The sequence below is a fragment of the Coloeus monedula genome (assembly GCF_965178545.1).
Source record: "Coloeus monedula genome assembly, chromosome: 6".
NCBI classification, from domain to species: domain Eukaryota; kingdom Metazoa; phylum Chordata; class Aves; order Passeriformes; family Corvidae; genus Coloeus; species Coloeus monedula.
Genome location: NC_138786.1, coordinates 55,408,849 through 55,431,728, shown reverse-complemented (window position 1 = coordinate 55,431,728; position 22,880 = coordinate 55,408,849). Strand labels below are relative to the sequence as shown.

The 22,880-nt window shown below is 41.3% G+C and overlaps 1 protein-coding gene across 1 annotated transcript in view; it reads right to left on the bottom strand.

Annotated features, from left to right (window-relative positions):
- Nucleotides 1-22,483, bottom strand: part of ASPG (asparaginase) — a gene marked incomplete at its 5' end in the record, with an annotated part of 44,203 nt that extends 21,720 nt beyond the window's left edge. Inside the window, 8 exons of the mRNA XM_082283022.1 lie at nucleotides 1,186-1,371; nucleotides 2,862-2,974; nucleotides 9,111-9,237; nucleotides 10,307-10,390; nucleotides 11,847-11,972; nucleotides 14,700-14,811; nucleotides 17,417-17,546; nucleotides 22,318-22,483. Of these exons, the coding sequence (XP_082139148.1) occupies nucleotides 1,186-1,371; nucleotides 2,862-2,974; nucleotides 9,111-9,237; nucleotides 10,307-10,390; nucleotides 11,847-11,972; nucleotides 14,700-14,811; nucleotides 17,417-17,546; nucleotides 22,318-22,483 (1,044 nt within the window). The remainder of the gene's footprint in view (nucleotides 1-1,185; nucleotides 1,372-2,861; nucleotides 2,975-9,110; nucleotides 9,238-10,306; nucleotides 10,391-11,846; nucleotides 11,973-14,699; nucleotides 14,812-17,416; nucleotides 17,547-22,317) is intronic.
- Between the last annotated feature and the right edge of the window lie 397 nt (nucleotides 22,484-22,880).

Genomic DNA, 22,880 nt, shown 5'->3' with positions numbered 1-22,880 from the left:
TTTTGTTGACTTAACTGCTTTCTTCTTTCTGAGTGAGCTGTTCTATATAATCCACATATTCCTACAGTATTTGCTACAGAGCATGGGATCTTTGCAAAAGTCACTAATTCTCAAAATATTTCCATTAAGTTATGCAACAGTTTTACCAACATCCAAATAATTGCCTGTATCAGAAAATATGAAGTTTGGATACTAAGGAGGTATAAAGAAATCTTACAATCTCCTTTTCTTTCTCCTCAAAACAGAATTTGTGCAAGTATTATCTAAAGCTGTGTCAAAACCAAAGCTAAAAGAGGCAGGTTTCAGCACCAGACCAGGGTATTTAGGTTTGCCATGCTGTCAAAAAAGAGGCTGGCTCTGCCAGACAGGTGGTTGCTCCCAGCAAAACCAGGTGTCCAATGCAGAGGGATGAGTCACCCTCTGGTAGTGCTGCTTGGGTATTTAATGGCTGGTCCTTTTCTAAAGGCCAGTTAAACCAGCTTCCCTCACATGCAGCACATATTCTTATATGGCTTTGTGCTCTTATTAGTCCCAGTGATGTTGTGTTTTGGTACACAACTGAGAAACACACTATAAAATGCCCTGAATAGTAACAGTATGTACACAAAACCTGCTTTAAGCCAACCCTCATGGGTTAAACTAAACTGATTTCCATTCTTCAATACAGACAATTCCTTAGATACTGTTCTCCAATCTCGCCCTGAATTCAGCTGTACTTCCAGTCAAATAAAGAACAGGGATTTGGATATTGCTTGCATCTACAGGCTTTCTTCATGCTCCTACATTGTAGCTAAGCAACTGTTATCCTATCAAATACTACTTTATTTGATCATCTGACCACTAAGCTAGCTTTTAGCTCAATGGAATCCCTCTGAGAGAGATACTACGGATCTAATGCAAAGTATTCTGGAGTGCTGCACATGACAGAAGTGAGCAGTTGCTAATTTGGGATTTGAGCTAACTGTTTTGACCATTCAGACCAGGAGTAACAAGATCTTCTTTGTAGATATGTGTTTAAGTGCTTCCAGTTTAAGATTTTTCAGATGTAGTTACTTTATGAGCAACAACTTTACAGTTAATAAACCTGGATTTATACACTGGGACTACTGGAAGTTTACAATCAAGTTGTATGAGTGGGATGTTTCTTTTACACAGCAGTGGAGAATGAAGTTGCACACCCCTCACCTGCCCTGTTGCATAGACAGTTTTAACAGCCCCACGTAAGCACTGGGTGCAGTTCAGAATGACCACTTTGCGTTCAGCTGCTCTCCTCAGTTCTTCCAGCAAATCTTCTCTCTTGTCTGGGGCATTGCCACTTCCATAAGTTTCCAGTACTATGCCCTCAATTGGAGGCTGAAGGAATGCTTTTACCTGTTTAAAAACAAGACAGGGAAGAGAGACAAAAGGTATGTTTAAGTCATCCTTAAATTTTCCACATATGGCACAGCATTTTTAAAAATGATCTATTCCTGCTATGGTTTTACAGGCTCTCATGCCTTATAGTCTTCTCACACCCTTCTGTGCTTCCCTTTTGCAATAACTGAGACTGTAGAATAAGCTTTAAGAAAATGAGACTTTCCCTCTCTGGCTTCCTTCAAAATTTCTAGAGGGTTAGATTTTAAAATAAACTGGTTTGTACAGTCATTACCTGATGTGAAAAAGGATGCTATTGTTTAAGTACGATTAACAGGCTGTACTGTTGCACCACTCTTTGGTGCAACAAAAAGGTACATTTACACTTATGAAATAAATGTTGAATTATTAACTGAGATTAGAACTTCACACCCCTGCCCAGACTTTTTTGCTTTAGCAAAGAGTTTTGCTAACCAATGTCCGCCCAAGAGATAGAGTGTTTCACCTTTCAGGAAAGAACATTCTAATGAAGCATGAAGTTTTTTAACCCAAAACCGAATTGATTTAACTCAGAGGCACTAATATATTTTCAGCCAGTTGATATTGAAGTAGATATTGTGCCTCACTGTAAGAGAATGCCTAGCAGAGTTCTCTTCCTAGAAAGATGTGTTTTCAACAATCTAGACGTTTCCTTTCTGATCACATATGCTAAATGCAAACCCCCATATGCAATATAAACCCCCATGAGGCTAACTATGCAGCTGGAGTTTTATTGCAAATATACCACCCCTCTGTATTTCCATCTGTTCATATTCACCTAAAAAGAATGGTGATATAATTGGGGAGTGCTGCTTAAACTACTGGATTCAATTTAAGACAGCAAGAGCCACAAAAGACCTGTCAATTTAATGGAACTAATATTAGACAAAAATTTAAAGACTAATTTACCTAAAATCACAGTCTGCAAAATAATTTCTAAAGGCAAAAAAATCCCACTTCTCATTTTCAGCAGCAAAATCCCACTTTTCATTTCCAGCTCTGTATGAATGCTGAGGGTCATGTTAACCATCAGTGTGAGGCAAAATGAACTTTAAAAAAGAAGCATGAGTTGTAGAAATAATCACACTCCACCCACCATATTGTCTATTTTTTGACAAGATACCTATTAATATGCCTCAATATGCAGCAGGAGAATATCTCCCTCGTCACTGTAGCTTGCACCTGTCTAGAAAACCACACTCGACCTATTTATAAACCCTGATAAGAAATTAATTTTATGTTCCAGAGCCCAGGCAATTCATACAAAAGATATTTGAAAAGCTTTTATCAATCGTTTATGGCATATGAAAATAGTCTTTGAATGTCCTGATATTTAAAAAAATGTTTATTGGAAGACAGATCCTTTCCCTTCCCTCCAAAACCCCAACCACTGCTCCAAACAATGCAGCTTTCCTATATCTATTTGAGCATCATTTCACTCATTTCCAAAATGAAGTGGTGACACTTACAGCAGCAGCAGTGATTCCTGGGAAGATCCGCAGAAGTCCAACATTCCTGTTCATATTGGTGTGAACTCGAAATTTCTTTTTGGTATTGGCTCTCCAAACCGTTTCCCAGTTTACTATTTAAAGAAATAGCCTTTTTAATTTAAGACATACTATTAAGTACACTTGTAGTACTTCATGCTTACAACTCTCTTAGGCAGGGGATTCATGAAAGACAATGTATTTTTTAAAGAGGAAATGAAGGCCCATTTAAGACAGAAGAACTGGCAGCTGGTCTGGCATAGGTGAGAAATTTACTTGTCATACACTGACCTGAACTTCACTGTTATGTAGCTGGCCTGATACAAGCTGGATTCATGTTTGGAAAACAGACCTGGATCTTCTGAGATGTAAGAGATGACAAATGCAGTTACTGTTGCTGCTAATCACCTCCAGAGTTTATTAGGTAGTTATTAAGGATTAAATAAAATAGCAAGGATTCAATTAACTCCGATTATACATTTAGAGCCAGAAGCCAGCTGTTTAATAGTTTGTTTGTGTTGCATTATTAGAAGCCAAGTCATGCATTATTGATTTCAAAATTTTACTACTTCAGTGTAGGAGTGCAGCATTGGTAGCGCTGATGGCTCATACAAGGCAGTGGAAGAGGTTTAAGAAACAGCAGCCAACAGCTCAGAGCATTGTGCCTCCATGAAAATAGACCATGCTGTAAAGCTGCCTGCTTCCCCTTCATGAGTTAAGCTTTTGAGATTTTGGAGAAATTCCCGAACAGCAAGACAGATAAAAGATCTACGTGCATAATACTGACTTGCTCTCAGCCATGCAGAGAGTTACTCACACCAATTACTGTTGCAATTTCTTGTTATCAGCAGACAGCCACTTACAAAAAAAAAAAAAAAATCAAGAGTAAATGTAAAAGCCTCCATTGAAGCCTGCTCTATTGCCACATTACCAGAGATACTAAAAACTACACAATCCATTAAGTTGGGACAAAAAATAGCTGTCTCCTGTAAGACTCTATGAACTTTCCTTCCCTGTCACCAACTAGAGCCTCTGTTCTTTCTAAAAAATGCCATTCACCATTAAACAGGTCACAAGCAGTAGGCTCAGCACTTTTTTGTCCAACCAGTCACACTTCAGCACATGGATTCCTACTGCCCTGGCACTGGGAGAATAGAAGTACAGACCATTTCTGCAGCTTCTTTCTTTCTGAGAAGCTGTCCAGCATGACTCTGAAAGCACCTGGCTGGACTTGTTATCCAAGTAGCTCTCAAAGGCCTCTGGGAGCTTTCCAGAGCCATTTAGAGACCTGCAGGAGGAACTCAGGTAAGTGCAGAGCCTGTGCATTTGTTCTGCACAGGTTCTGCATGAGGTTCACAGGCCTGGCTAACCACATTCAACATGAGCACTGTGCTGTAAGAAGCAGAAGTGTTTAGCAATAAATCCATTCCTCTCAGCCTTCTAAAAAACAGGTTAACTCTTTAAAAGCAGCCTCCTCTATAAGAAGGGATGGCAATAAAATTGTATCACAGCTTGCTTTTCTTTTATCCTCCATAAGGTAGGAGTCCCTGCCAAAACTTCACAAATGCATTCTACTACGTTTGGCAACTGTGAGCATCCCTGATGCCTGTAACCAACTTGAAGAATGAACTGAGGAAACCTGCCTTGGCATGGAGCACTAAGACACTGCCAAAAGCAGAAGACCAAGGAAAGAGATCAGAGGACCTGTTCAGAAGTCAGACCTACACCAGGCCTATACCTGTACTCTTGGAGTACGCTCTACCAAATAACATCTCCAAGATAAATTTAATGCATGCAGACATAGTATAGTGATGTAATTCCAAGTTATATTAAAAAGAAGATAAAGATTGCCCTGCCCCTGAGTTAACATTTGCTTGGTCATGAACCTCGTCAGCCTACATAACGTGTTTGGTGCTGCAGACTCCACAGATGTCAGTTTTCCATTTGCCAAACAAGTCTAAAAGGCAGAACAAAAGGCAAATGTGATGCAAGAGCCAAAGAGAAACAAATACACATAAAAGCCCAACTTCATCTCAGATTTACTCAGAACTGTTGGAAATGAGGCAGGACACCACGCAAGAGAAAAAAAAAATTAGAACACACCCTTTGCATCCTCCATCTCAAAGTTTACATCCCCAAACAGGAACAATATTTATGTCACATAGATAAGTTCAAGCATCTTCATTGTACCAAATAAACCAGCTGTCTTGCTGTATCATACCACAGAGCAATCTTCTTTTTTTGTTAAGTTAAAAAGCCCCAAGAACATAAGAATCACTAACAGTTCTTAAGTAAGAAACTCATATACAAGCAAGTGAAGTACAAAAAGCTGCATCTATTGGTGTTCACAACACTTTTTTATCTTATGGATAAGAGTGAATAATCAGGGATACTCAGTTTTGGCACAGCACAGAAAACAGTAACCTGCTCTGACTTGGGTGGCCTGTGCTTGTGAAGAGTTTAACTGATACAGCACAATGAATCATGTAAATGTGGAAGCAAAAGTGAGGAACAAACAGAAGCTAGCTACTAGTGTGGCACAGCAGAAAGAACGTTTCTAAAGCAGTGTACATAAAATAAAGAAGTAATGGCTATTTACATACTATACTCACAATGGCTTGGGGTAGATTGTTCTATTAAAGGAGACTGCATTCAAGATATTGAGGCCTTCTGTTTACTCTTCCAAACCAAACCATCACATAAACAATAGTCTGATATTTCCAATCTCCTCCTCCATACCAAACACTATAGCCTCTAAAATTACTACAAAAAAATACATCTTTATCTTATGCAGCTTTATTCACACACACACACAAAACATGGTGATTGGGTTAGCACCAAAAAAAATCACCATGACTTAATATAAAAGTAACTCTACACAGATCAGAAAGCAGCAAATCCCCCTCCCCAACGTTAAACAGAGCCTATGCCACAGTGCAGATTTCAGCTTATAACAGGAGAGCAGCCACTGAGAGCGACACCTCCCTTAGGAGTGGTGACTGAACTCAGAGTTATGAAATCAAACAAGAAATACAGCTTTTCTTGATTGCAGAGCTCCATGCAAACAGCAGTGCCCTCTTCTCATCCTTTGCAGGGCTACAGGCAAGCCCTACCATTACATAAGCTGCCCCAGCGCTCACTGCGATTCACGGCAGCAGCCGAGGGGTGGGGAGCACAGGCCAACCTATGGCTGCAAACTCCTGCAGGAGGCAAACGAGCACAGACCCCCGTTTTTGGCAGTTTGTTATAAAACAATCAACATACATCTTTGGGAATGAATATTTAAATTGACTGGTGTCCTTGCAACAACCAAGGTGCCTACACAGAAGGGAGCGGAGATGGGGATCAAAAGCACTCCAGTGAAGAGAGCTGGCATTTGCCTTCATACATGAATGACCTGGGCTTTCTATATAAACAACCAACCAAGATGCAGACTTGGCCAGTGACTAATAGCTTCTTTCTAACGAGATTTGTGGGTAAACAAGCCCAAAAGGGCTTTCTAACCTTCTGCTGCTGTGTCACATCTGCACACACAGTCACACAGGCTCTATCCCCTGCACAGGTTGTCTCTCATAATATGGTCCTGTACATGTGCACCACTCCCAGAAGATGCATGTGTGATGAAGAAAGTCCAGCCACAGTAACAAAGCAGGTTTCATGTGTGCTTCATTAGGACAATCAAGAACAAAGGAAAGTAATTACAAAATATACTGAAAATCTTTACAGATTTCAACAGAAATAGTCTTCCTTGTCTTGCCTGCTTTAAAAATATGGAAGAAATAAGGTAAGGTCTTTTATTTGGTAAGCTTTGAGATTTTAGAAATATTTTTTATTATTTCTATACTGTCCATTTCATACAGAGATTTCTGATTCTGCTGCAAAAGTATTTTCCATCAGCACTGGGTTTCTTACTCAGCTCAGGAGTGGGCTAGAATTTTTCATTTCTTACAGGAGTTTCTTGTGCTAAGTTGGAAGTCCTAAGGAAGTTGACACACTTGCTCATCTGGAACTGGGTAACACAACTCCTAGGCATTGCTAACACAGCTAAGGATCTGGCTGAGAACACAGCCAGTTATGGGATTAGAAATCCCCTGGGAGACTCATCTGAAAAGGGAACAGGATAAAAAATGGATATCATAAATGAAGAAGAGAGCTGGAAGGGTAAGGGAGGGAAGAAGACTAAGCTTCTCCCTCTTCTTTCTAGCTCTGAAGTGGATTTTATATGCTCTGCTGAGCCGTGAACAGCGTGTCTTCCCATTCCTGTGCACCAACCCATGATCCCACTATGCTTCCCACTTCCTCCATCCTGCTACCTCTCCCCTTCTGCTTCCCTGGAATTTTCATTCCCAGCTTTGTTAGAACCAGGGAGCCTGAGGAAGAGCTTCTGCACATGGCCTACTCCTCCTGGCATCCTCAGGCTGCTCTCCATAATGCTGAATCAGCCAGAGTCAGCCCTGTCTACAAGAGGATTAAGACATATTATATAAAGTCATTTGGACGAAAAAAAAAAAGTTAAAAGATGCTAGATTTGTTTGGTTTGTTTTTAAAAGCCCAAGTGGTTCCTCGTCTCCATGAAAGCTTCATACAAGGACCATACAAGCAAACTCAAGGGAGACAGCAATGTTTCAAACAATTACTTTGGACAAAATAAAGCAGCACTAGTAGATTGCCCTTACTATAAACTATGTTCTTTCAAAATGAAACAATCCTTCACTAGTGACACCGTCATCTTGGATAAATGATGCTACCCTAACTGGGTAATCAACTGAAGCAAATAAAAATAGAGCCTATCACACCATCAGTTTTTAAATAGAAATCCCCACTGATCCCAATGAGGCATTTACTGAAAAGATAATGGGACCCAATATGGGCCAAGGGAAGTGCTTAATAACTTTCTCATTTTTCTACTCTAGACAAGGAATCACAAAACAGTTCATTCAAATCCAAGAGAGGAATAGCATGCAATTTGCAGCTTGATTTCATTATTGATCGGTCGGTAAACGGAATTTATTCATACCCCGTTTGATGCAGTTCATACAAACCCAAGAAAGAAGATTCTCCCCAATTTAGTGCAACAATCAACTGACAGCACTTCCACTGATTTCAGAGACAATCTATTTGGCACAGCACAACAGTAGCAGACTCTCTACCTGAGATATGTCTTACAGACAACTAACAGTATTTCACGGGCTTCCTCAGTTTGTATCTGGCCGCTACAAACACAGCACCTTGATCCTGAAACTTTGTTAAGTGACTTCCACTCCTTAGGTGGAAGGGAGAAGTTTATTTTCCAGATTGCAGAATGTCTTTCTCTAGCAGTAGAATCCATTCAGAATGGCACATTGCATGGCACAGGGCTAGGTCTCCTACTGCCACTAATGGCACATATCAGAAGATTTCAGGAACACCCTCCTGTTCTTTTTTTTTTTTGTAACAATGGGGACTGTCACCAAGTCCTACTCCTTTTTAATACCTAGTCTATCCAAAAGTGGCTCAGATTTTTTAAAACTGTCCTTTAATATGTTTTCTGGCAGCTCCATTTGGCTAGATTCCAAATGTGTCTCTCTTCTCCCCTCTCCAAAGAAAGGGTGCCATTTGTCCAAGAACAGTCATCTAATGATTTTGCAAGTGGGTACTAAAACCTTCGTGTAGTCTTTCCCCTCCTTAAGAAACAGACACATAAAAACTACAGGGAGTCTGAATAAGTTTGGGGAAAAAAAACTTCACATATTTTAGGTCTGCTGTTGTGTGTTTGCACTTCAGACAGGTCCTAAATATCCAGTAAAACATCTTACACAATGACATGCAACAGAGTTAGACTGTTGAAGCTGCAAGTACTCTGCAATGACTTTTTTCCCAATTTCAGAGCCCAGCATGGCCATTAATGAGATGAAACTCTTTGTTCTTTCAGTCCTGACTCCCTCATTTTATCTTTGGAGCAAGGTTTTCCTGACACAGGGGCAACATTCCCTCTGGTTAGTCTGGATGTCTAGTCAAAGTCAGTCTAGCTCACATCTATATTCAATAGATAAATGCAGTTGAGTCACAAAGTCTCAGCCTTACTAATATTTAAACAGATTCAGAGCAGATGAAGTGAAGTCAAGTTACAGGACCTTCAAAGATATTTTACTTTAAAAACGACATTTCAACTACATAAGCACAGGTTCTTTTCAGCTACAGTTCTATTGCAAGCGGCATAAATTACATGGCTTAAGAGATGATGTTGCTTACTTGTAATATCAACCTCAGCATTTGCAAGTGGAGGCAGGTTAGGTGAGGAAAAGGCATTGAAACTCCCAGCATCCACCTTAGTCACCCTATTTCCCCTGTACAGTTTATTATAAAAATACAGGCACACCTGCAAGACAAGTAAAGAAACAGGTCTATGAATAAGCCAGTAATTAAAAGATGCAGTAGATAAATACTGTAGTCTGTCCTTTATAAAGTGTTTTCTAAATCTTTAAAGCAACTCAGAGGCTAGTAGATGTTTACAAGTCTAACCCTTTCAAAAAGAGTTGGCACATCTGTCACACATTGGTTTAAGAATTTAAGAACAAAACAAGTTAAGAGCTAACTAGTTTCATAATCCTCTCATGAGGCTTAGTCTAGGAGACAGCAAATTTGCCTGAGTCCTCTTCAGAGATGGAGGAAAGAAACAGTGTGAACTTTTTAATAAATTCTTCAGTTACGTATAAATTCAGAGTCCAAAATATAACGAAAGGCCTGGTGAAAATGAGGATAACTTCCAAAAAAGTTACCATACATAAATAATTACATTCCTTCTCAAGTCTGTTAAAGGTTGTCAACTTGAAGGAAAAGAGATACCTCAAAGCTGTTATCAGTTATTAAGATCTTGGCCAGTCAGCTGTTGCTGTTGTTTTACAAGAACAGGCTTTGGGAGCATGGCAGATGTAAAATGAGGTGCAACCTGACCCATTTTCTCTCAGAGTTTTGGGTTGCACAGCACAAACAGCAGGGTGCTGAGACTATGGAGGTACCTCCATGTTCATTAGGTGTGTCACTCTCGACACTTCAATCCTTAGGAACAGAGCTAGAAGACACTCCTAGACACACGCACAGTTCTATAGTGACTGGAGAACTTCAAAGTAACATTCAGTTAAAAAACCGACTTACAGGTGTTTCAGATCCCACATATTTGCAAGAGAACCTCCAGTTTCAAGCCTGCTGCAGCATATATTTCAGATTTGAGAGTCTTTCTAGACTGTGTATGGGCAAATGGGATATGACCAATGTGAGAACAGCACATGCTTTGCCAAGCAAGCACTGTTACCTCAGTGGAATCCATTCATCTTCCTGCTTAAGTACAATTCCTTACTGCCTACTGGATATTTAATAAGTATTTAAGTTTGTGTCCTGGCTAGAGAGAGAAATGCAGCTTCTTAGATGGTCTTCCCAGGCAAACAGACCTCAGGAATCACGAATTGCCCAGCCATCAGCAGTGCCCCCAGAAGGTTGTCTCGGCCATCATTCTGCAGCTCATAAATGGGCACCTGAAGAACAGAGACTGGAATTACACCTGGGCCCTTATATAAAGCCTACACAGCAGAAAAAATGAGTCCAACTTATGCAATACAAATACATGAATAATTTATGTAACAATGATTTATGACAAAAAAAGTTTTCCTTCTTCACCCAAACTATTTTAAACTGCAGCAGATGGCAAGATTTCTCTCTCTGCTTAACATAATTTTATAATTTAAGTGCTTAAAAACTAAGAGAGATTTTTCTAATGTCATTAAGGATATTAACACTAGTTCAGGAAAAATACAAAAACTAGCAAGTAGGCATAGTTGAAAGTGACTGAGCATAGGAGAAGTGATGATAGAGAGGAAAAGCAACACCCCTGAACATACAGAACTGTCACTATAGGCTTCACAACAGCTCTCTTGCACCATCTTTCCTCACAGCATAGTAAAACTGAGCCAGCAGGTTATTACTGACAGAAAAGGGCAAGATTAAAAACAGAAATGGTCTGCTGAGTGATGATTTCCATGCCTTTTCAGACTGCCTCTTTATTAAAAGAGAGTGCTTCTTTCACCAACTATTAAAAAAGAAATCACATGCTCCCTTGCTGGGTCATATGTCAGATAGATCTCCAAGCAATAAAACCAAAAAGAAAGCAAAACCTTGACCGATGTATCATGACTACACTGCTCCACGTCAAGACAGCAAGTGGGAGCCTACTCCTTCCTAGACTTTTGTATTTTGACTTCAAATAGACCACATGTGAAAGGGAAGTTATGAGATTGGGGAGGGGAATTTTACAATGTGATGTTTCATCTCTCCTTTGTGATTAGAGCTGTATTTTACACTCAAGCAAGCTATTCTAGTAAGACAACCCATTCCCCTCAGACAATATGCAAAGGGCTGATCTCCAGCAAAGAAAATGAAAATTAATAAATGCAGTCTTTAGAGGAAAGGAAACAGACCATATTAGATGCTTTGTGGAACAGAAATTATCAAAAATGCATCTAATGCTTTAAGTTTATTTTAAAAATTACAAAGAATGCAACAACGACTAATGTAAGTTGAGATAACAACTGATGAAGTAAAAAGTACTAAGCTTCAGGGCTTTTAAAGAAAAAAAGACAGCTGACAACCAGTGGCCACCTGAGGCTGGAAAAATGCTTCTCATATAAACCAATTAATACAAAATGGCCAATGACAGGATCTTATGTCTTTCTCTGAAGCATCTGGCCCCAGCCATAATGAACTCCTTGTCTGATTTGGTACAGAATTGTGAAGTCATTAATGATAAAATTATGGGGCAGATCCTCAGCTGGTGAGCCTGACATTTCTCACTCGTTTCTGTCAGCACTGGGACGATTCACCCTGGCCAGGGGCGTGGTCTGCACTGCTAAGCTGTACAGTGATAATCAGGATACAACCAGGTTCTGCATATAAAAACCAAAAATGAGAATTCCTGCTTCAAATTAATTCTATTACCTGAGATCCTGTGAGAACAACAGTTTTGCCCAGGTTCTCACACATGAAGGACAGGGCTGAAGCTGTGTATGCCATAGTATCAGTACCGTGCAGGATCACAAAGCCATCGTACTTCTCGTAGTGCTCCTGGAGGGGAAGAGACAGTTTTCACACTGTTAAAGCAATGCCCTGGCACCAGCAGGGTGAGGTACACAGTGCATTACTTCCACTGATGCAGGCAACAGCACAATGCTTTATAGGGTACTGCACACACAATTCCTCCTAAAGTTATCCTGCTCCCAGTTTAAATACAATTAAGGGTTAATCGGACACTAAGCACTAGAGCCAGTAATTCTAATTACAGAACAGTCAAAGAGATTCTTCTATGTATACATATTAATGCAGCATTTTTAAACCAGAAGACTGCTAATTAAGAAAAGCTTAGCAATGGCTTTAAACATGAATGTTAACATATGCAAATTAGTCGTATAGTCTGATTTCTTGTTGCCGCTTTTACTGTAGGGATTACACCATTTACAGGAACAGATTAGGCAAACCAGGGCTGTCATAATATAGGGGGGAAAACAGTCCGTTTAATCCATGTGGCAGACAAGCAAACTACCAGTGTCAGAGTGCCCTCTTCTGATGGAAAGCCATCCTTTCCATAGCAGAAACTCGGGAAGAGGCCTCTTGTTCATTAATGGGCATTCGCCTGATGGTTTTTGAGAAGGCCCTTACACTATCAGGCACATGCAGTATCAAAATGAATTTTATTATAATTTTAATTTGCATACAATTCCACACAAGAGGTGGGGTTTTTTTTAATGCAAAGTCATGAATCACACTGCTCATCCTGTTAGAATAAAGTTATCTTCTGGCTTTTGGAAGAAAAAGGAATTGGTTCAGCTACTTTAAGAATGATGGACATAGCAAACACTGTAGGGAGAGACACTGATGTCTCTGATGTAACTTGGTAACATGGAAAGGATTACATAGAACTCTAAGCAGATATATGAAGTGACAGCATGAGGAGGAAAAAGGAGGTTTAAACAAAATTTCTTTTTAATCACACTCCTTATGTTAACACTAAGCACACATGCTTGGCACCTCCTGATACTAAGGTCACCTCCAAACTCATCTGGAGGTTCCTACTTGTCCTTTTGCCATTTCTTCACTGATATTCATGTCTGTCTACCTGTTCCTACCTACTGGAAGCTTCAGGGGATATCTGCTTATCTAACAACTGAGCCAACACATCTGCCAGTGTTGCAAGGTCTTTCTGAAGGCCAACCTATAATGTGATGCAAAAACCATGCTGGAGCCATTCACCAAGGCAGCAACAAGGTAAGGAGGTTTCAAGAAGGGCCAAGATCACAGAAATAGCTAACTGTCCTCTCTGAATCAGTACACTCACAAGTGTTTTCAGCCTTATGAGCCTTATTAGATGCAAAAGAACATAGTTTGGTTTAAGCTTCATACTGTGAAAGATCAGGAGATAAGTTAAGGAGATATCCCACAGAAACATCTTGGAAGGTTTTAGACTGGAAAATCATCAGCATGTTACAGTAGTGCCAGGCACATGTCCAAGATGAACACAAAGTGGCAGTGTCTGTACACAACCTGGAGAGTTGAAAAGGTTCCTTTGTTTGCCTCTCTGCACACTTCATTTGGATTACAATACTGGACACACAGAGAACCTGCATTCTGTGTACAAGAAAAAACCACTTTTTTCTGTAATAAGAACTAATATGCCAATAAGGAAAAGGGTAAATTCTCTCCTGTTCAGCATGGGATTGCTGCCTTCTCTTGGCCCTGGGCTTTGCCCAACTGCACCCCTGCTCCATCCCAGAGACTTTCCATGTACACAGCACTTCCATCTCTTCTTTGCCTGGGCAACACGCATTTAAGAGGAGAACCAACCTCACAAGTTTGGTGGTTTCAGAATTAAGAGAGCCTAAAGGTGAAAGACTGTTACCTGAATCTTCAGCATCATTCCCTGCATTATTGAACTGTTCATGAATTGCTACAGCGAGGTGGAAGGAGGGAATTTACACTATAAAGCCCACTACCATGGAGTGGAAGAGCACTATCTTCCTAACCCCACAGTTACTTATTTCTGTCAGCTGTGTATGAATTCCTGCTGTGAAGCATTTGAAGTGTTTTGCAGTTTTGCTTTTTTTAAAAGCACATAGCTAAGTTCAGGCAAGGGACAGGAGCACAGAAATGCTAGATTTTTTATTCTAGAGAAGGATGTAATGAATTTATCTATATATGCAGAAATATCTAGGGCTTTAAACATTTTCCACTGTGGGAAATCTAACTCTAGTAGTAGTTTTTTCTACTGGTTGCAAAGCCAAAGCTAGTCCAGTCCATGTGTGCCCAGAGTAAGAAAGGCATAAAGACATTAAATTATTTTCTATGTCAATAGCCAACTATTAAGCTATTTGAACACTCAAATGATGTGTAACTAAGCAACCTCCAGTTAAGCTACTCACACCTAAGGATTTTAAACATTTTTGGACAGTGAATCCAAGCCAATGTTTTAGGACACATTAACCTCCATGTTACATACCTTATTCAATCATAGCTGCAATTTTTCCATTTATTTTATTGTATGGAATCATGGCATGGATTATCCTTGGAAGAATGATGTAACTTTAAGGAGTTTACAACATTTTCAAATAAAAAAAAATTCTGCAAACTTTGCAAGCACAGGACTTGTTACTTTGCAAGTAACTAATTAAGGTACTTTACATTTAAAGAAACAAATATATATCTATAGGGCTACTGAATTGTTTTGTCTTACTGAGCATACTAGATATACTGCTGGTTTTGTTTAAGTGAAAAATGAATTCTTATCCCACATCACTGTACCTCAAGTTTCTTTGCAATTCTGGCCCAGTCATCTGGTGTCATGTTGGAGGAATCAAGCAGTGGCGAGAGCTCAAGGATTGTGTAAAAAATTCTCTTGTTTTGCTTGGAGATACTATGAAGAAAGAGAATTGTAAAAAAAAATTCTTAGTGTTAATATCATCTCATCACTTCTGATTTTCTCTTTAAATCAGTAGTTTTCACACTTTTCCTCTCCATCCCCCAAATCTAGGTGAAAAATATATTGAATCTGGAAATCAAATTACAAGTTTAGAAGTTCATGGCTTGATGTGGTTTAAAGCATAAATACCTAAATTTAATTAAATAATAAATACAACTTGGGAGGCAGACATCAGTGGTTTCTGGGCTGTGAGTGCACATTGCTGGGTCTTGTCCAGCTTCTCATCCAGCAGCACCCCCAAGTCCTTCTGGGCAGGGCTGCTCTGATCTGTTCATCCCCAGCCTGGATGGATACCAGGGATTGCCCCGACCCAGGTGCAGCACCAGCACTTGGTCTTGTTAAACCACATGAGATTCCCATGGTCCCACTTATCCAGCTCATCCAGGTCCTTCTGAATGGCATCTCATCCTTCAGGTGTGTCAACACCACCATTCAGCTTGGTGTCATCTACAAATTTGCTGAGGCTGCACTCAATCCCTCCATCCATGTCATTAATGAAGATATTAAATAACACTGGTCCCAGTATAGACCCCTGAGAGATACCACTTGTCACTGATGTCCATCATGACTCTGAGCCATTGACCACTACTCTCTGGCTGTAACCATCCAACCACTTCCTCATCCACTTAACAGTCCACCCATCAAATCCATCTCTCTCCAATGGAGAGAGAAGGATGTTGTAGGAGACCACATCAAAAGTTTTACAGAAGTCCAGGTAAAGCTGTGCTAGCTGAAATCGCCTTCCTGTCCTCCATGTGCTTTAGCAGAGCTTCTAGAAGGATCTGTTTCATGACCTTCCCATGCACAGAGGGGAGGCTGACAGGTCAGCAGGTCCCATGATCTTCCTTTCTATTCTTTTTAAAGCTGGGTACAATATTTCCCATTTTCGAGACACCTGAGACTTCTAATAAAATCTGCAGACCTGCTCCCCTCATGAAGCCTTAAGACTGTTGCATACTGCAGAGAGAGCATTTAAACAATGTGTTTAAACTGACATACTGTACCTAAGAAGTCAGGCTCCACATGAAAAACTGCCTTGCTGGATATCACATTTACACATGCTAAGAGTAACTTTGGAAGTCAGCTGAAAATCTGTGACAAGAAAGCTCTCCTGAGAATGTGCTGTTTAAATAAAACATGACATCCTGATACCTGAAACCAGTTGTCTTCAACTTCTGATGCCTCTCTCTAAAAAGAGATCATGTAATTCCTCTTATATTGACGTTACATGCAGATACACAAAGTTCAGAAAATTTTCTCCCCTCAGGAACTCACAATATTTCTCAACCACCTAGTTAAAATATCATTTGGCTAGCACAAAAGACAAGATGGCAAATTGCCATAAGTAACCTCCAGAAACAGCACTCAGCAGTGCCAGAAAAACAAGACAAGATTAGTTTTTAAACCTCAGGTTTTTTGAAGTGAATGACTGTTTTAAGCTTTTCTGGTTTTCATAGAAAAGATGTGCCAGGAGAAGTATATTGAGGACTCACAGGGGTTTTGTTATGTGTATAGTGTAGTTCTGTTTCTAATCCCTTAAGTATTCAAAAGTTATTCAAGCACAGCATCATAATAGAGCTCCATTTGTCTTAGTGTAAGCATCATATTTAACACAAACTGTATATTCATATAAATACTACTGCACCGGGAGTCCATTAGTTTTTCATTCACTCCTTTTCCTGCTATCTGCTTTTTAATTGGTTACCTTTTAAAGCTTTATATAGAGACTTCAATACAAAGTAGAAAAACTTAACAAACCTTATATTTTCTTTGAATATCCTGGTTTTCTCTTTAAAGATTACTGAATATCCATTTTTACTTTTATAGCACACCAGCTATGGTCCCATTTATTTTTGAGCAACTATGTAAAATCATTCTTTGTGCAAAGTTAGCACATTTACAGGGGTACAGTCATTCATCACAGCTAGGGAATATTTCAAATTAGCATACTGCCCTCTAAATAAAATCTATAAGCTTATTAATCATTGCCCAACAGTTAAGAAGCAATGCAGATTAATTATAAGTCCATCACTTATTATCATAATGTTGCATAAATTTGGGAAAAACAATCAGCTTTTAGGGCTTTCAAAACCAGAAGGCCTGCAGAATCAAAGCATGAGGCATATTCACAGATGCATTAATTACACACTACTTTTTCAGATATATGCTGAAGATAATTCCCATGGAGCTGTATATACAGTTTTCTTAGTTTCTGTAGAATACTTGTATGTTTGCACAGCAGCAAATTAATATTAAAAAAAAAAAAAAAAAAATCCATGAATGGACTGCCCAGAATGGTTACTTGTAGCCTAACTTAAAAGCTATTTCTCAGGCAGTTCTAAGGCACTTCATTGCAAATATATCCAAACACATATTTTCTATCACATCAAACATGGTGCACCTTTTTCTTTTGAACTAACAGAAGCATTTTTGCTAACCTCATTATGGATTCTTCACGACAAATGTCTAGAGATGTAATTACCTGAAAAACAACAAGACACTTGCTAACCCTTCTTCGCCCCAAGGAAGCTGTACTTACGGGAGCACCAATGTGTTCTCTGGGAATTCATGGGAGTTGTTCAGTTTTGTTTCCCGGGCATACGCCTCATCGTGCAGCATCGGCATGGTTTTCAAGCTGTTTACTAATTTATTGGCCTCAGGGGCAAGCCCTTAAAAACAAAGAATAAAGGAAGTAAATAAAGGAGCAGGGATGGAAAGGGAGCGAGTGGCACAGTAAGGAGGGAAGTAGTCAAGCTACACAGCAGTTTGCCCATCCTTCCGAATTAAACAGTCTATTGCCAGTTTAAAACCATGAAAATATTCATGCAGTTATTTTTTTGACTTGATATAAAGAAATCCTTTATTTAAGAGAAATAATGTTTCAAATCTCCACATCAAACATTTATGCCTTTACCCATTTTTCATTGTTGCTTGCCTGCAAATACTGATCAGAAGCAGGGACAGGGAGCGAAGTTTTGCAACTGTAGCAGAAACCTACCATTCTCTTTCACATTTGCCATAGATACTATTCCTACTTAGCAGCAGAAGACTTCAAAATCACTCAGCATCATTTTGTACTATCAAGTTGTGATATATACTAGGTACTTTCCACTAGCAGGTTTAGGACTGAATATCTGAACTGACAAAAAGGTGCATAAACCACTGAATAGAAAAAGTTAAAAGTGTGGATGCTTCTCAAACTCTGCTCTCCCTCTCCCTGCCCGTGATGGGGTCTGTCTGTGGCAGGGACCCTAAAACAGGTCCAAACCTGTTTGGAGGTTTAAACTACCCTAAGAACACATTTAGTGTTTGGTGGACCTGCAGGTGTCCTGGTTGCAACCAGGTATTCCATACAGAATCTGCATGCCATTCTCTGTTAGCCAGAAAGGCACCTAATGTTTTGATGTTACAGTCCTCAGCATCACAGAACTGAGTTCACCTGTGAACCTAAGCTGCAACTCCTCTCCCAATTCCCTGTTTCAGGAACGACAGGGACAGCCCTGCCATCCAGAATCAGAAACTACCCTGTTTTTCTGAAGTCTGACTTCTTGAGATAATTTTCTTCCAAGGACCTTCCAAGGTACTTCCTTCTGGACTTCAAGACTCTACTGTCAAGTTCAGTTTAATATCACTGTTTCATATCATCTGTTCACAAGGAAAATAAACTATTAAACCTCATTATTTTACTTCTGTTAGTTCAAGTTATTTCTAATTTGAGGCCAGGGAATTCTCTCCTACTTCCTAGTTCTGTTTATTTAAACATGATTCTCATCCAAGTTAGCATCTAATTATTTTTGGTTCACCTTCAAACAGCAAGGGGTTTTTTTTAAATACTCAAAACATAGAGAATATTTTCAATAGTACTTCTATCTTTTTCCATTTACTTTCCAAGCTGACAGAAAAAATCCTCAAGAACTCCTTAATCTCCCTCCTGGCTTGCCTTAAATGAAGAAGAAGGCCTCTTCATAGCCAACTTCCTCACAGGACAGCAACAGCATTTTAGTGGATTTGTTTGGATTACTGCCAGAATACTTAGTTTTACAAAATATACTTAAAACACTTTCAAGCCTTGGATGTTTCATTCATTCAGCTACAATCCCTGCTTTTCCTATTAAGGATGTTCCTAGCTTAGTCACAAATGGCCACTTCTGCTGCACTCGGGCATTGAGTCATTTTGGCTCAGAAACGCAGCCCAGTTTCAAGCGCTTCCTGGGTGTTTCCTGATTATTCTTCTGTTTGCCCAGTGTTCATCTTGCTCTGAATATCGACAATGGATTAGACTGTTTATTTTTTGTATTTGCCACAGGAACTAGAGAGCTGATGTAAGTTAATATTCTTTAATCCGTTCTCTATAAATGGCAGTTCCTCATCTCTTAATCACAAATCTGTCAGGATTTTTCTCTAATTGCTTGCAGTGAATGTAAACCTTTTTTTCAAGGCATTCTGCAGATGTATCCAAGATGACCCACTTACAACCTATGCAGCCCCCCACATGCATCCACGTCTAGCAGTGATTTCTGCTTTACAGCTTCAAGAAGCAAACACAGGGGAACTCAAATGCAACAGTTTTAAGAACACTTCTGCTTTATTATGCATGGAAAACAGCTTTTGTGAGCCAAGCTTGCTGACCAAGTAGTTGAAGCAACTTTACCCCTGCAGAGAAGAGGCAGACTGTGCGACTTGTCCAAATAGCTCTCATCAACTTCTGTCCTTACCCTTGTTAGCTGGCCAGCCCTGGCATCACAGAGCGGGTGGACAAAGGCAGAACAGCAAACAGGTACCTGTGACCGAGGAGAACAATCATAGTTCTGCCTCACCTACAGTCTGGGACTCTGCTTTTCACTCTGGTGCTATAGATAATACAGTTATAGCTACCTGCCAAACAAGGTATCCTACAACCTGTGCTGCTGCAGAGAACAGGGGACAAAAGTATTAATTTCAGCAGCTACAGTACCTGGAGCTTTCAGAAGTGAGGTACATAGATTTCAAAAAGAAAAAGGTTTGGACCACAGCAGCCAGTCCTTTGACAATCTAGTATGTCTAAAAAAGACATAAATAACTAAGTCACCTAAGCAGACTATTCCAAGATAAGCAATCTTTCTAGGGGTATTTAGCTTAACTCTACTTGGATTTGTTGAGGATTTTTTCCCTTTTACAGGTAAAAGCTAGGAAAGAGACCTAGCTCACATGCCCAAGGAAAAGATCTTCCTGAAGGCACCAGCACAAACTTGATGGAAAGATCACTATCACAGTAACCTCACTTTGGAGTGCAGTAAGGTTCTCTTTCTGAAATGAGCTACTGATAAGCCGAAAGAAACTGATGTAGGAGGAAATAAGTAGGAGTAAGAAACTTTAAAAACGCACTGAAGTGGCTTGACAACAAAAACACATATACTGAAAGAGTCTGTGCCTGAATCTGGTTGTCATCCAACTCACACAAATTGAAATAGACTATTCAGCCTCTGAAAATGACTCCTGCACAGATAACATGTAGGTGTGCAGAAATTCCAACAGGTCCAAGACGTGCTGGAGGTGCCAGATGAGCTACTTCTGCTCACCGTGCTTGAAGTAAAACACTTGTAGTTCTAGGAAGGGCTGAAAACAGGCACTTTCCATCCACTGATTAATAGAAGAAATGAGCATCTATTGTATCTTCCCTTGAAGCATGCTGCCTTTCCCATGCCCTTTCTGCCTGAACACTAAAGACTGCCAAATATTCTGAAAGAGGTACTCTGGCTGCTCTGCAGCTAGATGTGGGTATGAAAAGCAGGTCAAAACCCTCACCAGGATGCAGCAAGTCAGCATCATTAGATCATAGCTGTTAGATTGTTTGCACATGCTTTAATGATTGACATGTGTTAAGCAAAAGAAAAAAAATACAAGATGAGAAGAGGTTATAAAGTTCATTCATAAAAGAATGAGACACGTCATTATAATGTATTTACTTAAAAGAGGTATTTAGAAAGCTGAGGCAACAAAAGTAGGAAATTGTTTTAGTATAAACAATGCAAACTGAGAAAGGCAAGTTGCCACATGTCATTGAAAGATGGACTTTTTTTTTTACATCTTTGACAGATTAAAAAAAAGATGACAGCCATAAAAAACAAAGAACACCTTACAGCATCTTTACTACAATAATAAGGATCAGCCAATCACCATCTTCTGAGAAGAAAGGACATGTATTTTAAAAAAATCAAGTCTAGGCAGCTCCAAGGTGAAGCCCCAAGTGTTTTAATCCTACAAATGAAAGCAGAGACAGTATTTCCAGCAGGGGCATGAAACTCTAGTAGGGATCACAAGTACCCATGCTTCTGAATCAAGACAGACATAAGCTGTGGAAGCCCTGGCATGCTCCACTGCCGTCCAAGTAAACGAGGAAAGAAACTAAAAGGATACTGATCAAAACTGGACTGTTTCCCTCTCACTCCCACTCTTATGTTACCCTGTTTCCCTTTAACCCAACACAGCCCTACAGCAAGTCAGACCTGACTGAAATCCGTTCTTTTCCCTGGACACATTAATGGGTTGATGTTTCTGGTATCTCTTTGGATCTGTGCCTGTTGAATGATGATCAAGGGGTGCTTAGGTGCCACTCCAACCAGCTGCTGGACTGGGGGCCTGTGGAGGTGTCAGGTGAGTTTGGGCACCCTTCTGCTGACATTTAGGGGCATCTAAAAATACACAGCATATACCTGTAGGTACCTAAGAAGCCTTCAGATAAAATGCAGGCATTATACTGACACATCCCAGTGTTCAGTTTTGGATGTAAACATTTTCCAGCTGCTGGGAGAGAAGCCTTTTCATCAAAGTCTCCCCCTCTCTTGGTTAGGTAAGGCAGAACTCTTCAGTGATTTCATGAAGGAAGGCACAGGCTGGTGGGAGAGCAGCAGAAACCTGTCCCAAGGCAGGTGAACACGGTCACTGCACCTGATCTCGCTCACCCTGACACCTGGCAGCTGCCACACTTGCATCCGCTGCGCCTGCCAGGTCACCACTGGAAAATCCTTGTCACGGCCAACAGCTCCAGCGGCCCACGCTCTTCCCGGCAGGAATGCCAGGCACACGCTCTCTGGGTGGCCGGTGACAGTGGCTCATTTAGAGCTAAAAAGAGCCTGCATGACTAGTGCGACTACATTAGTTTCATTTTCAGCGCGCGAGGTAGGGCAGAAAGGACTCACGCTGCAGGAAACACGTTGTCCTCTGCCAAAAGCCGCTGCTGCTCGCTGTGACGCTCACAAGGATGCCCATCAGCTGAGCTACCGAGTGACCCAGCTGACGGGAACCGGGGATTAGAGGGAGCCTCTCACACCAGCGATGCCGCACCGCAAACCGCGCCGGGTCCCCGCGGTCGCTCCGTGCCAAGGCAGCCCCGGCCCCATGGTCACGGCCAGCCCCGCTCCCCGCAGCCACCCCGGCACCCCCCCGCCGCCGGCCCCTCACCCTTGACGTCCTGCACCATGCCGATGGTGCCGCCCGTGTTGATGACCAGCACCCGCGCCTCGGCTTTAGCGGAGGGGGCCGGGGAGCAGCCGGGGCGCTCCTGGGGCCGGGGCCTGCCCAGGGCTCTGAGCAGAGAGCGCGGCTGTCCCGCCGCCGCCGCCTCCATCCCGCGCCGCACGATCCGCTACCTCCCGGCCGTGCGGAGAACGGGCGCTCTAGGGGCGGGAGGGAGGTGTTGGGGCCGCCCCTTCCCGCTGCCCCGGGGGCGGGGAGAGCCGCCGTGCCCGCCCGCGGGGAGCGGCCGTGAGGGGCAGCGGGGCCGCGGCGGGGCAGCCCCGGCACCGCCCCCTGCACTTTGCTCTGTGGGGCAGCGCCAGCGCGGGGAGGCGTCAAAGCCCTTCATGCTTGAAGGAGAAGCCAAGAGCAGCGGCGCGTTGTGGACCCGGGGCGGAGAGGGGAGACACAGGGCTCAGGGTCAGCCCGGCGACAGCACCTGCTTCGTCCTCGTTTTCCTTCATGAGGAAGAAGGTGGGAACTGCCCCTGCTTACCTGGCCGCAGAGGT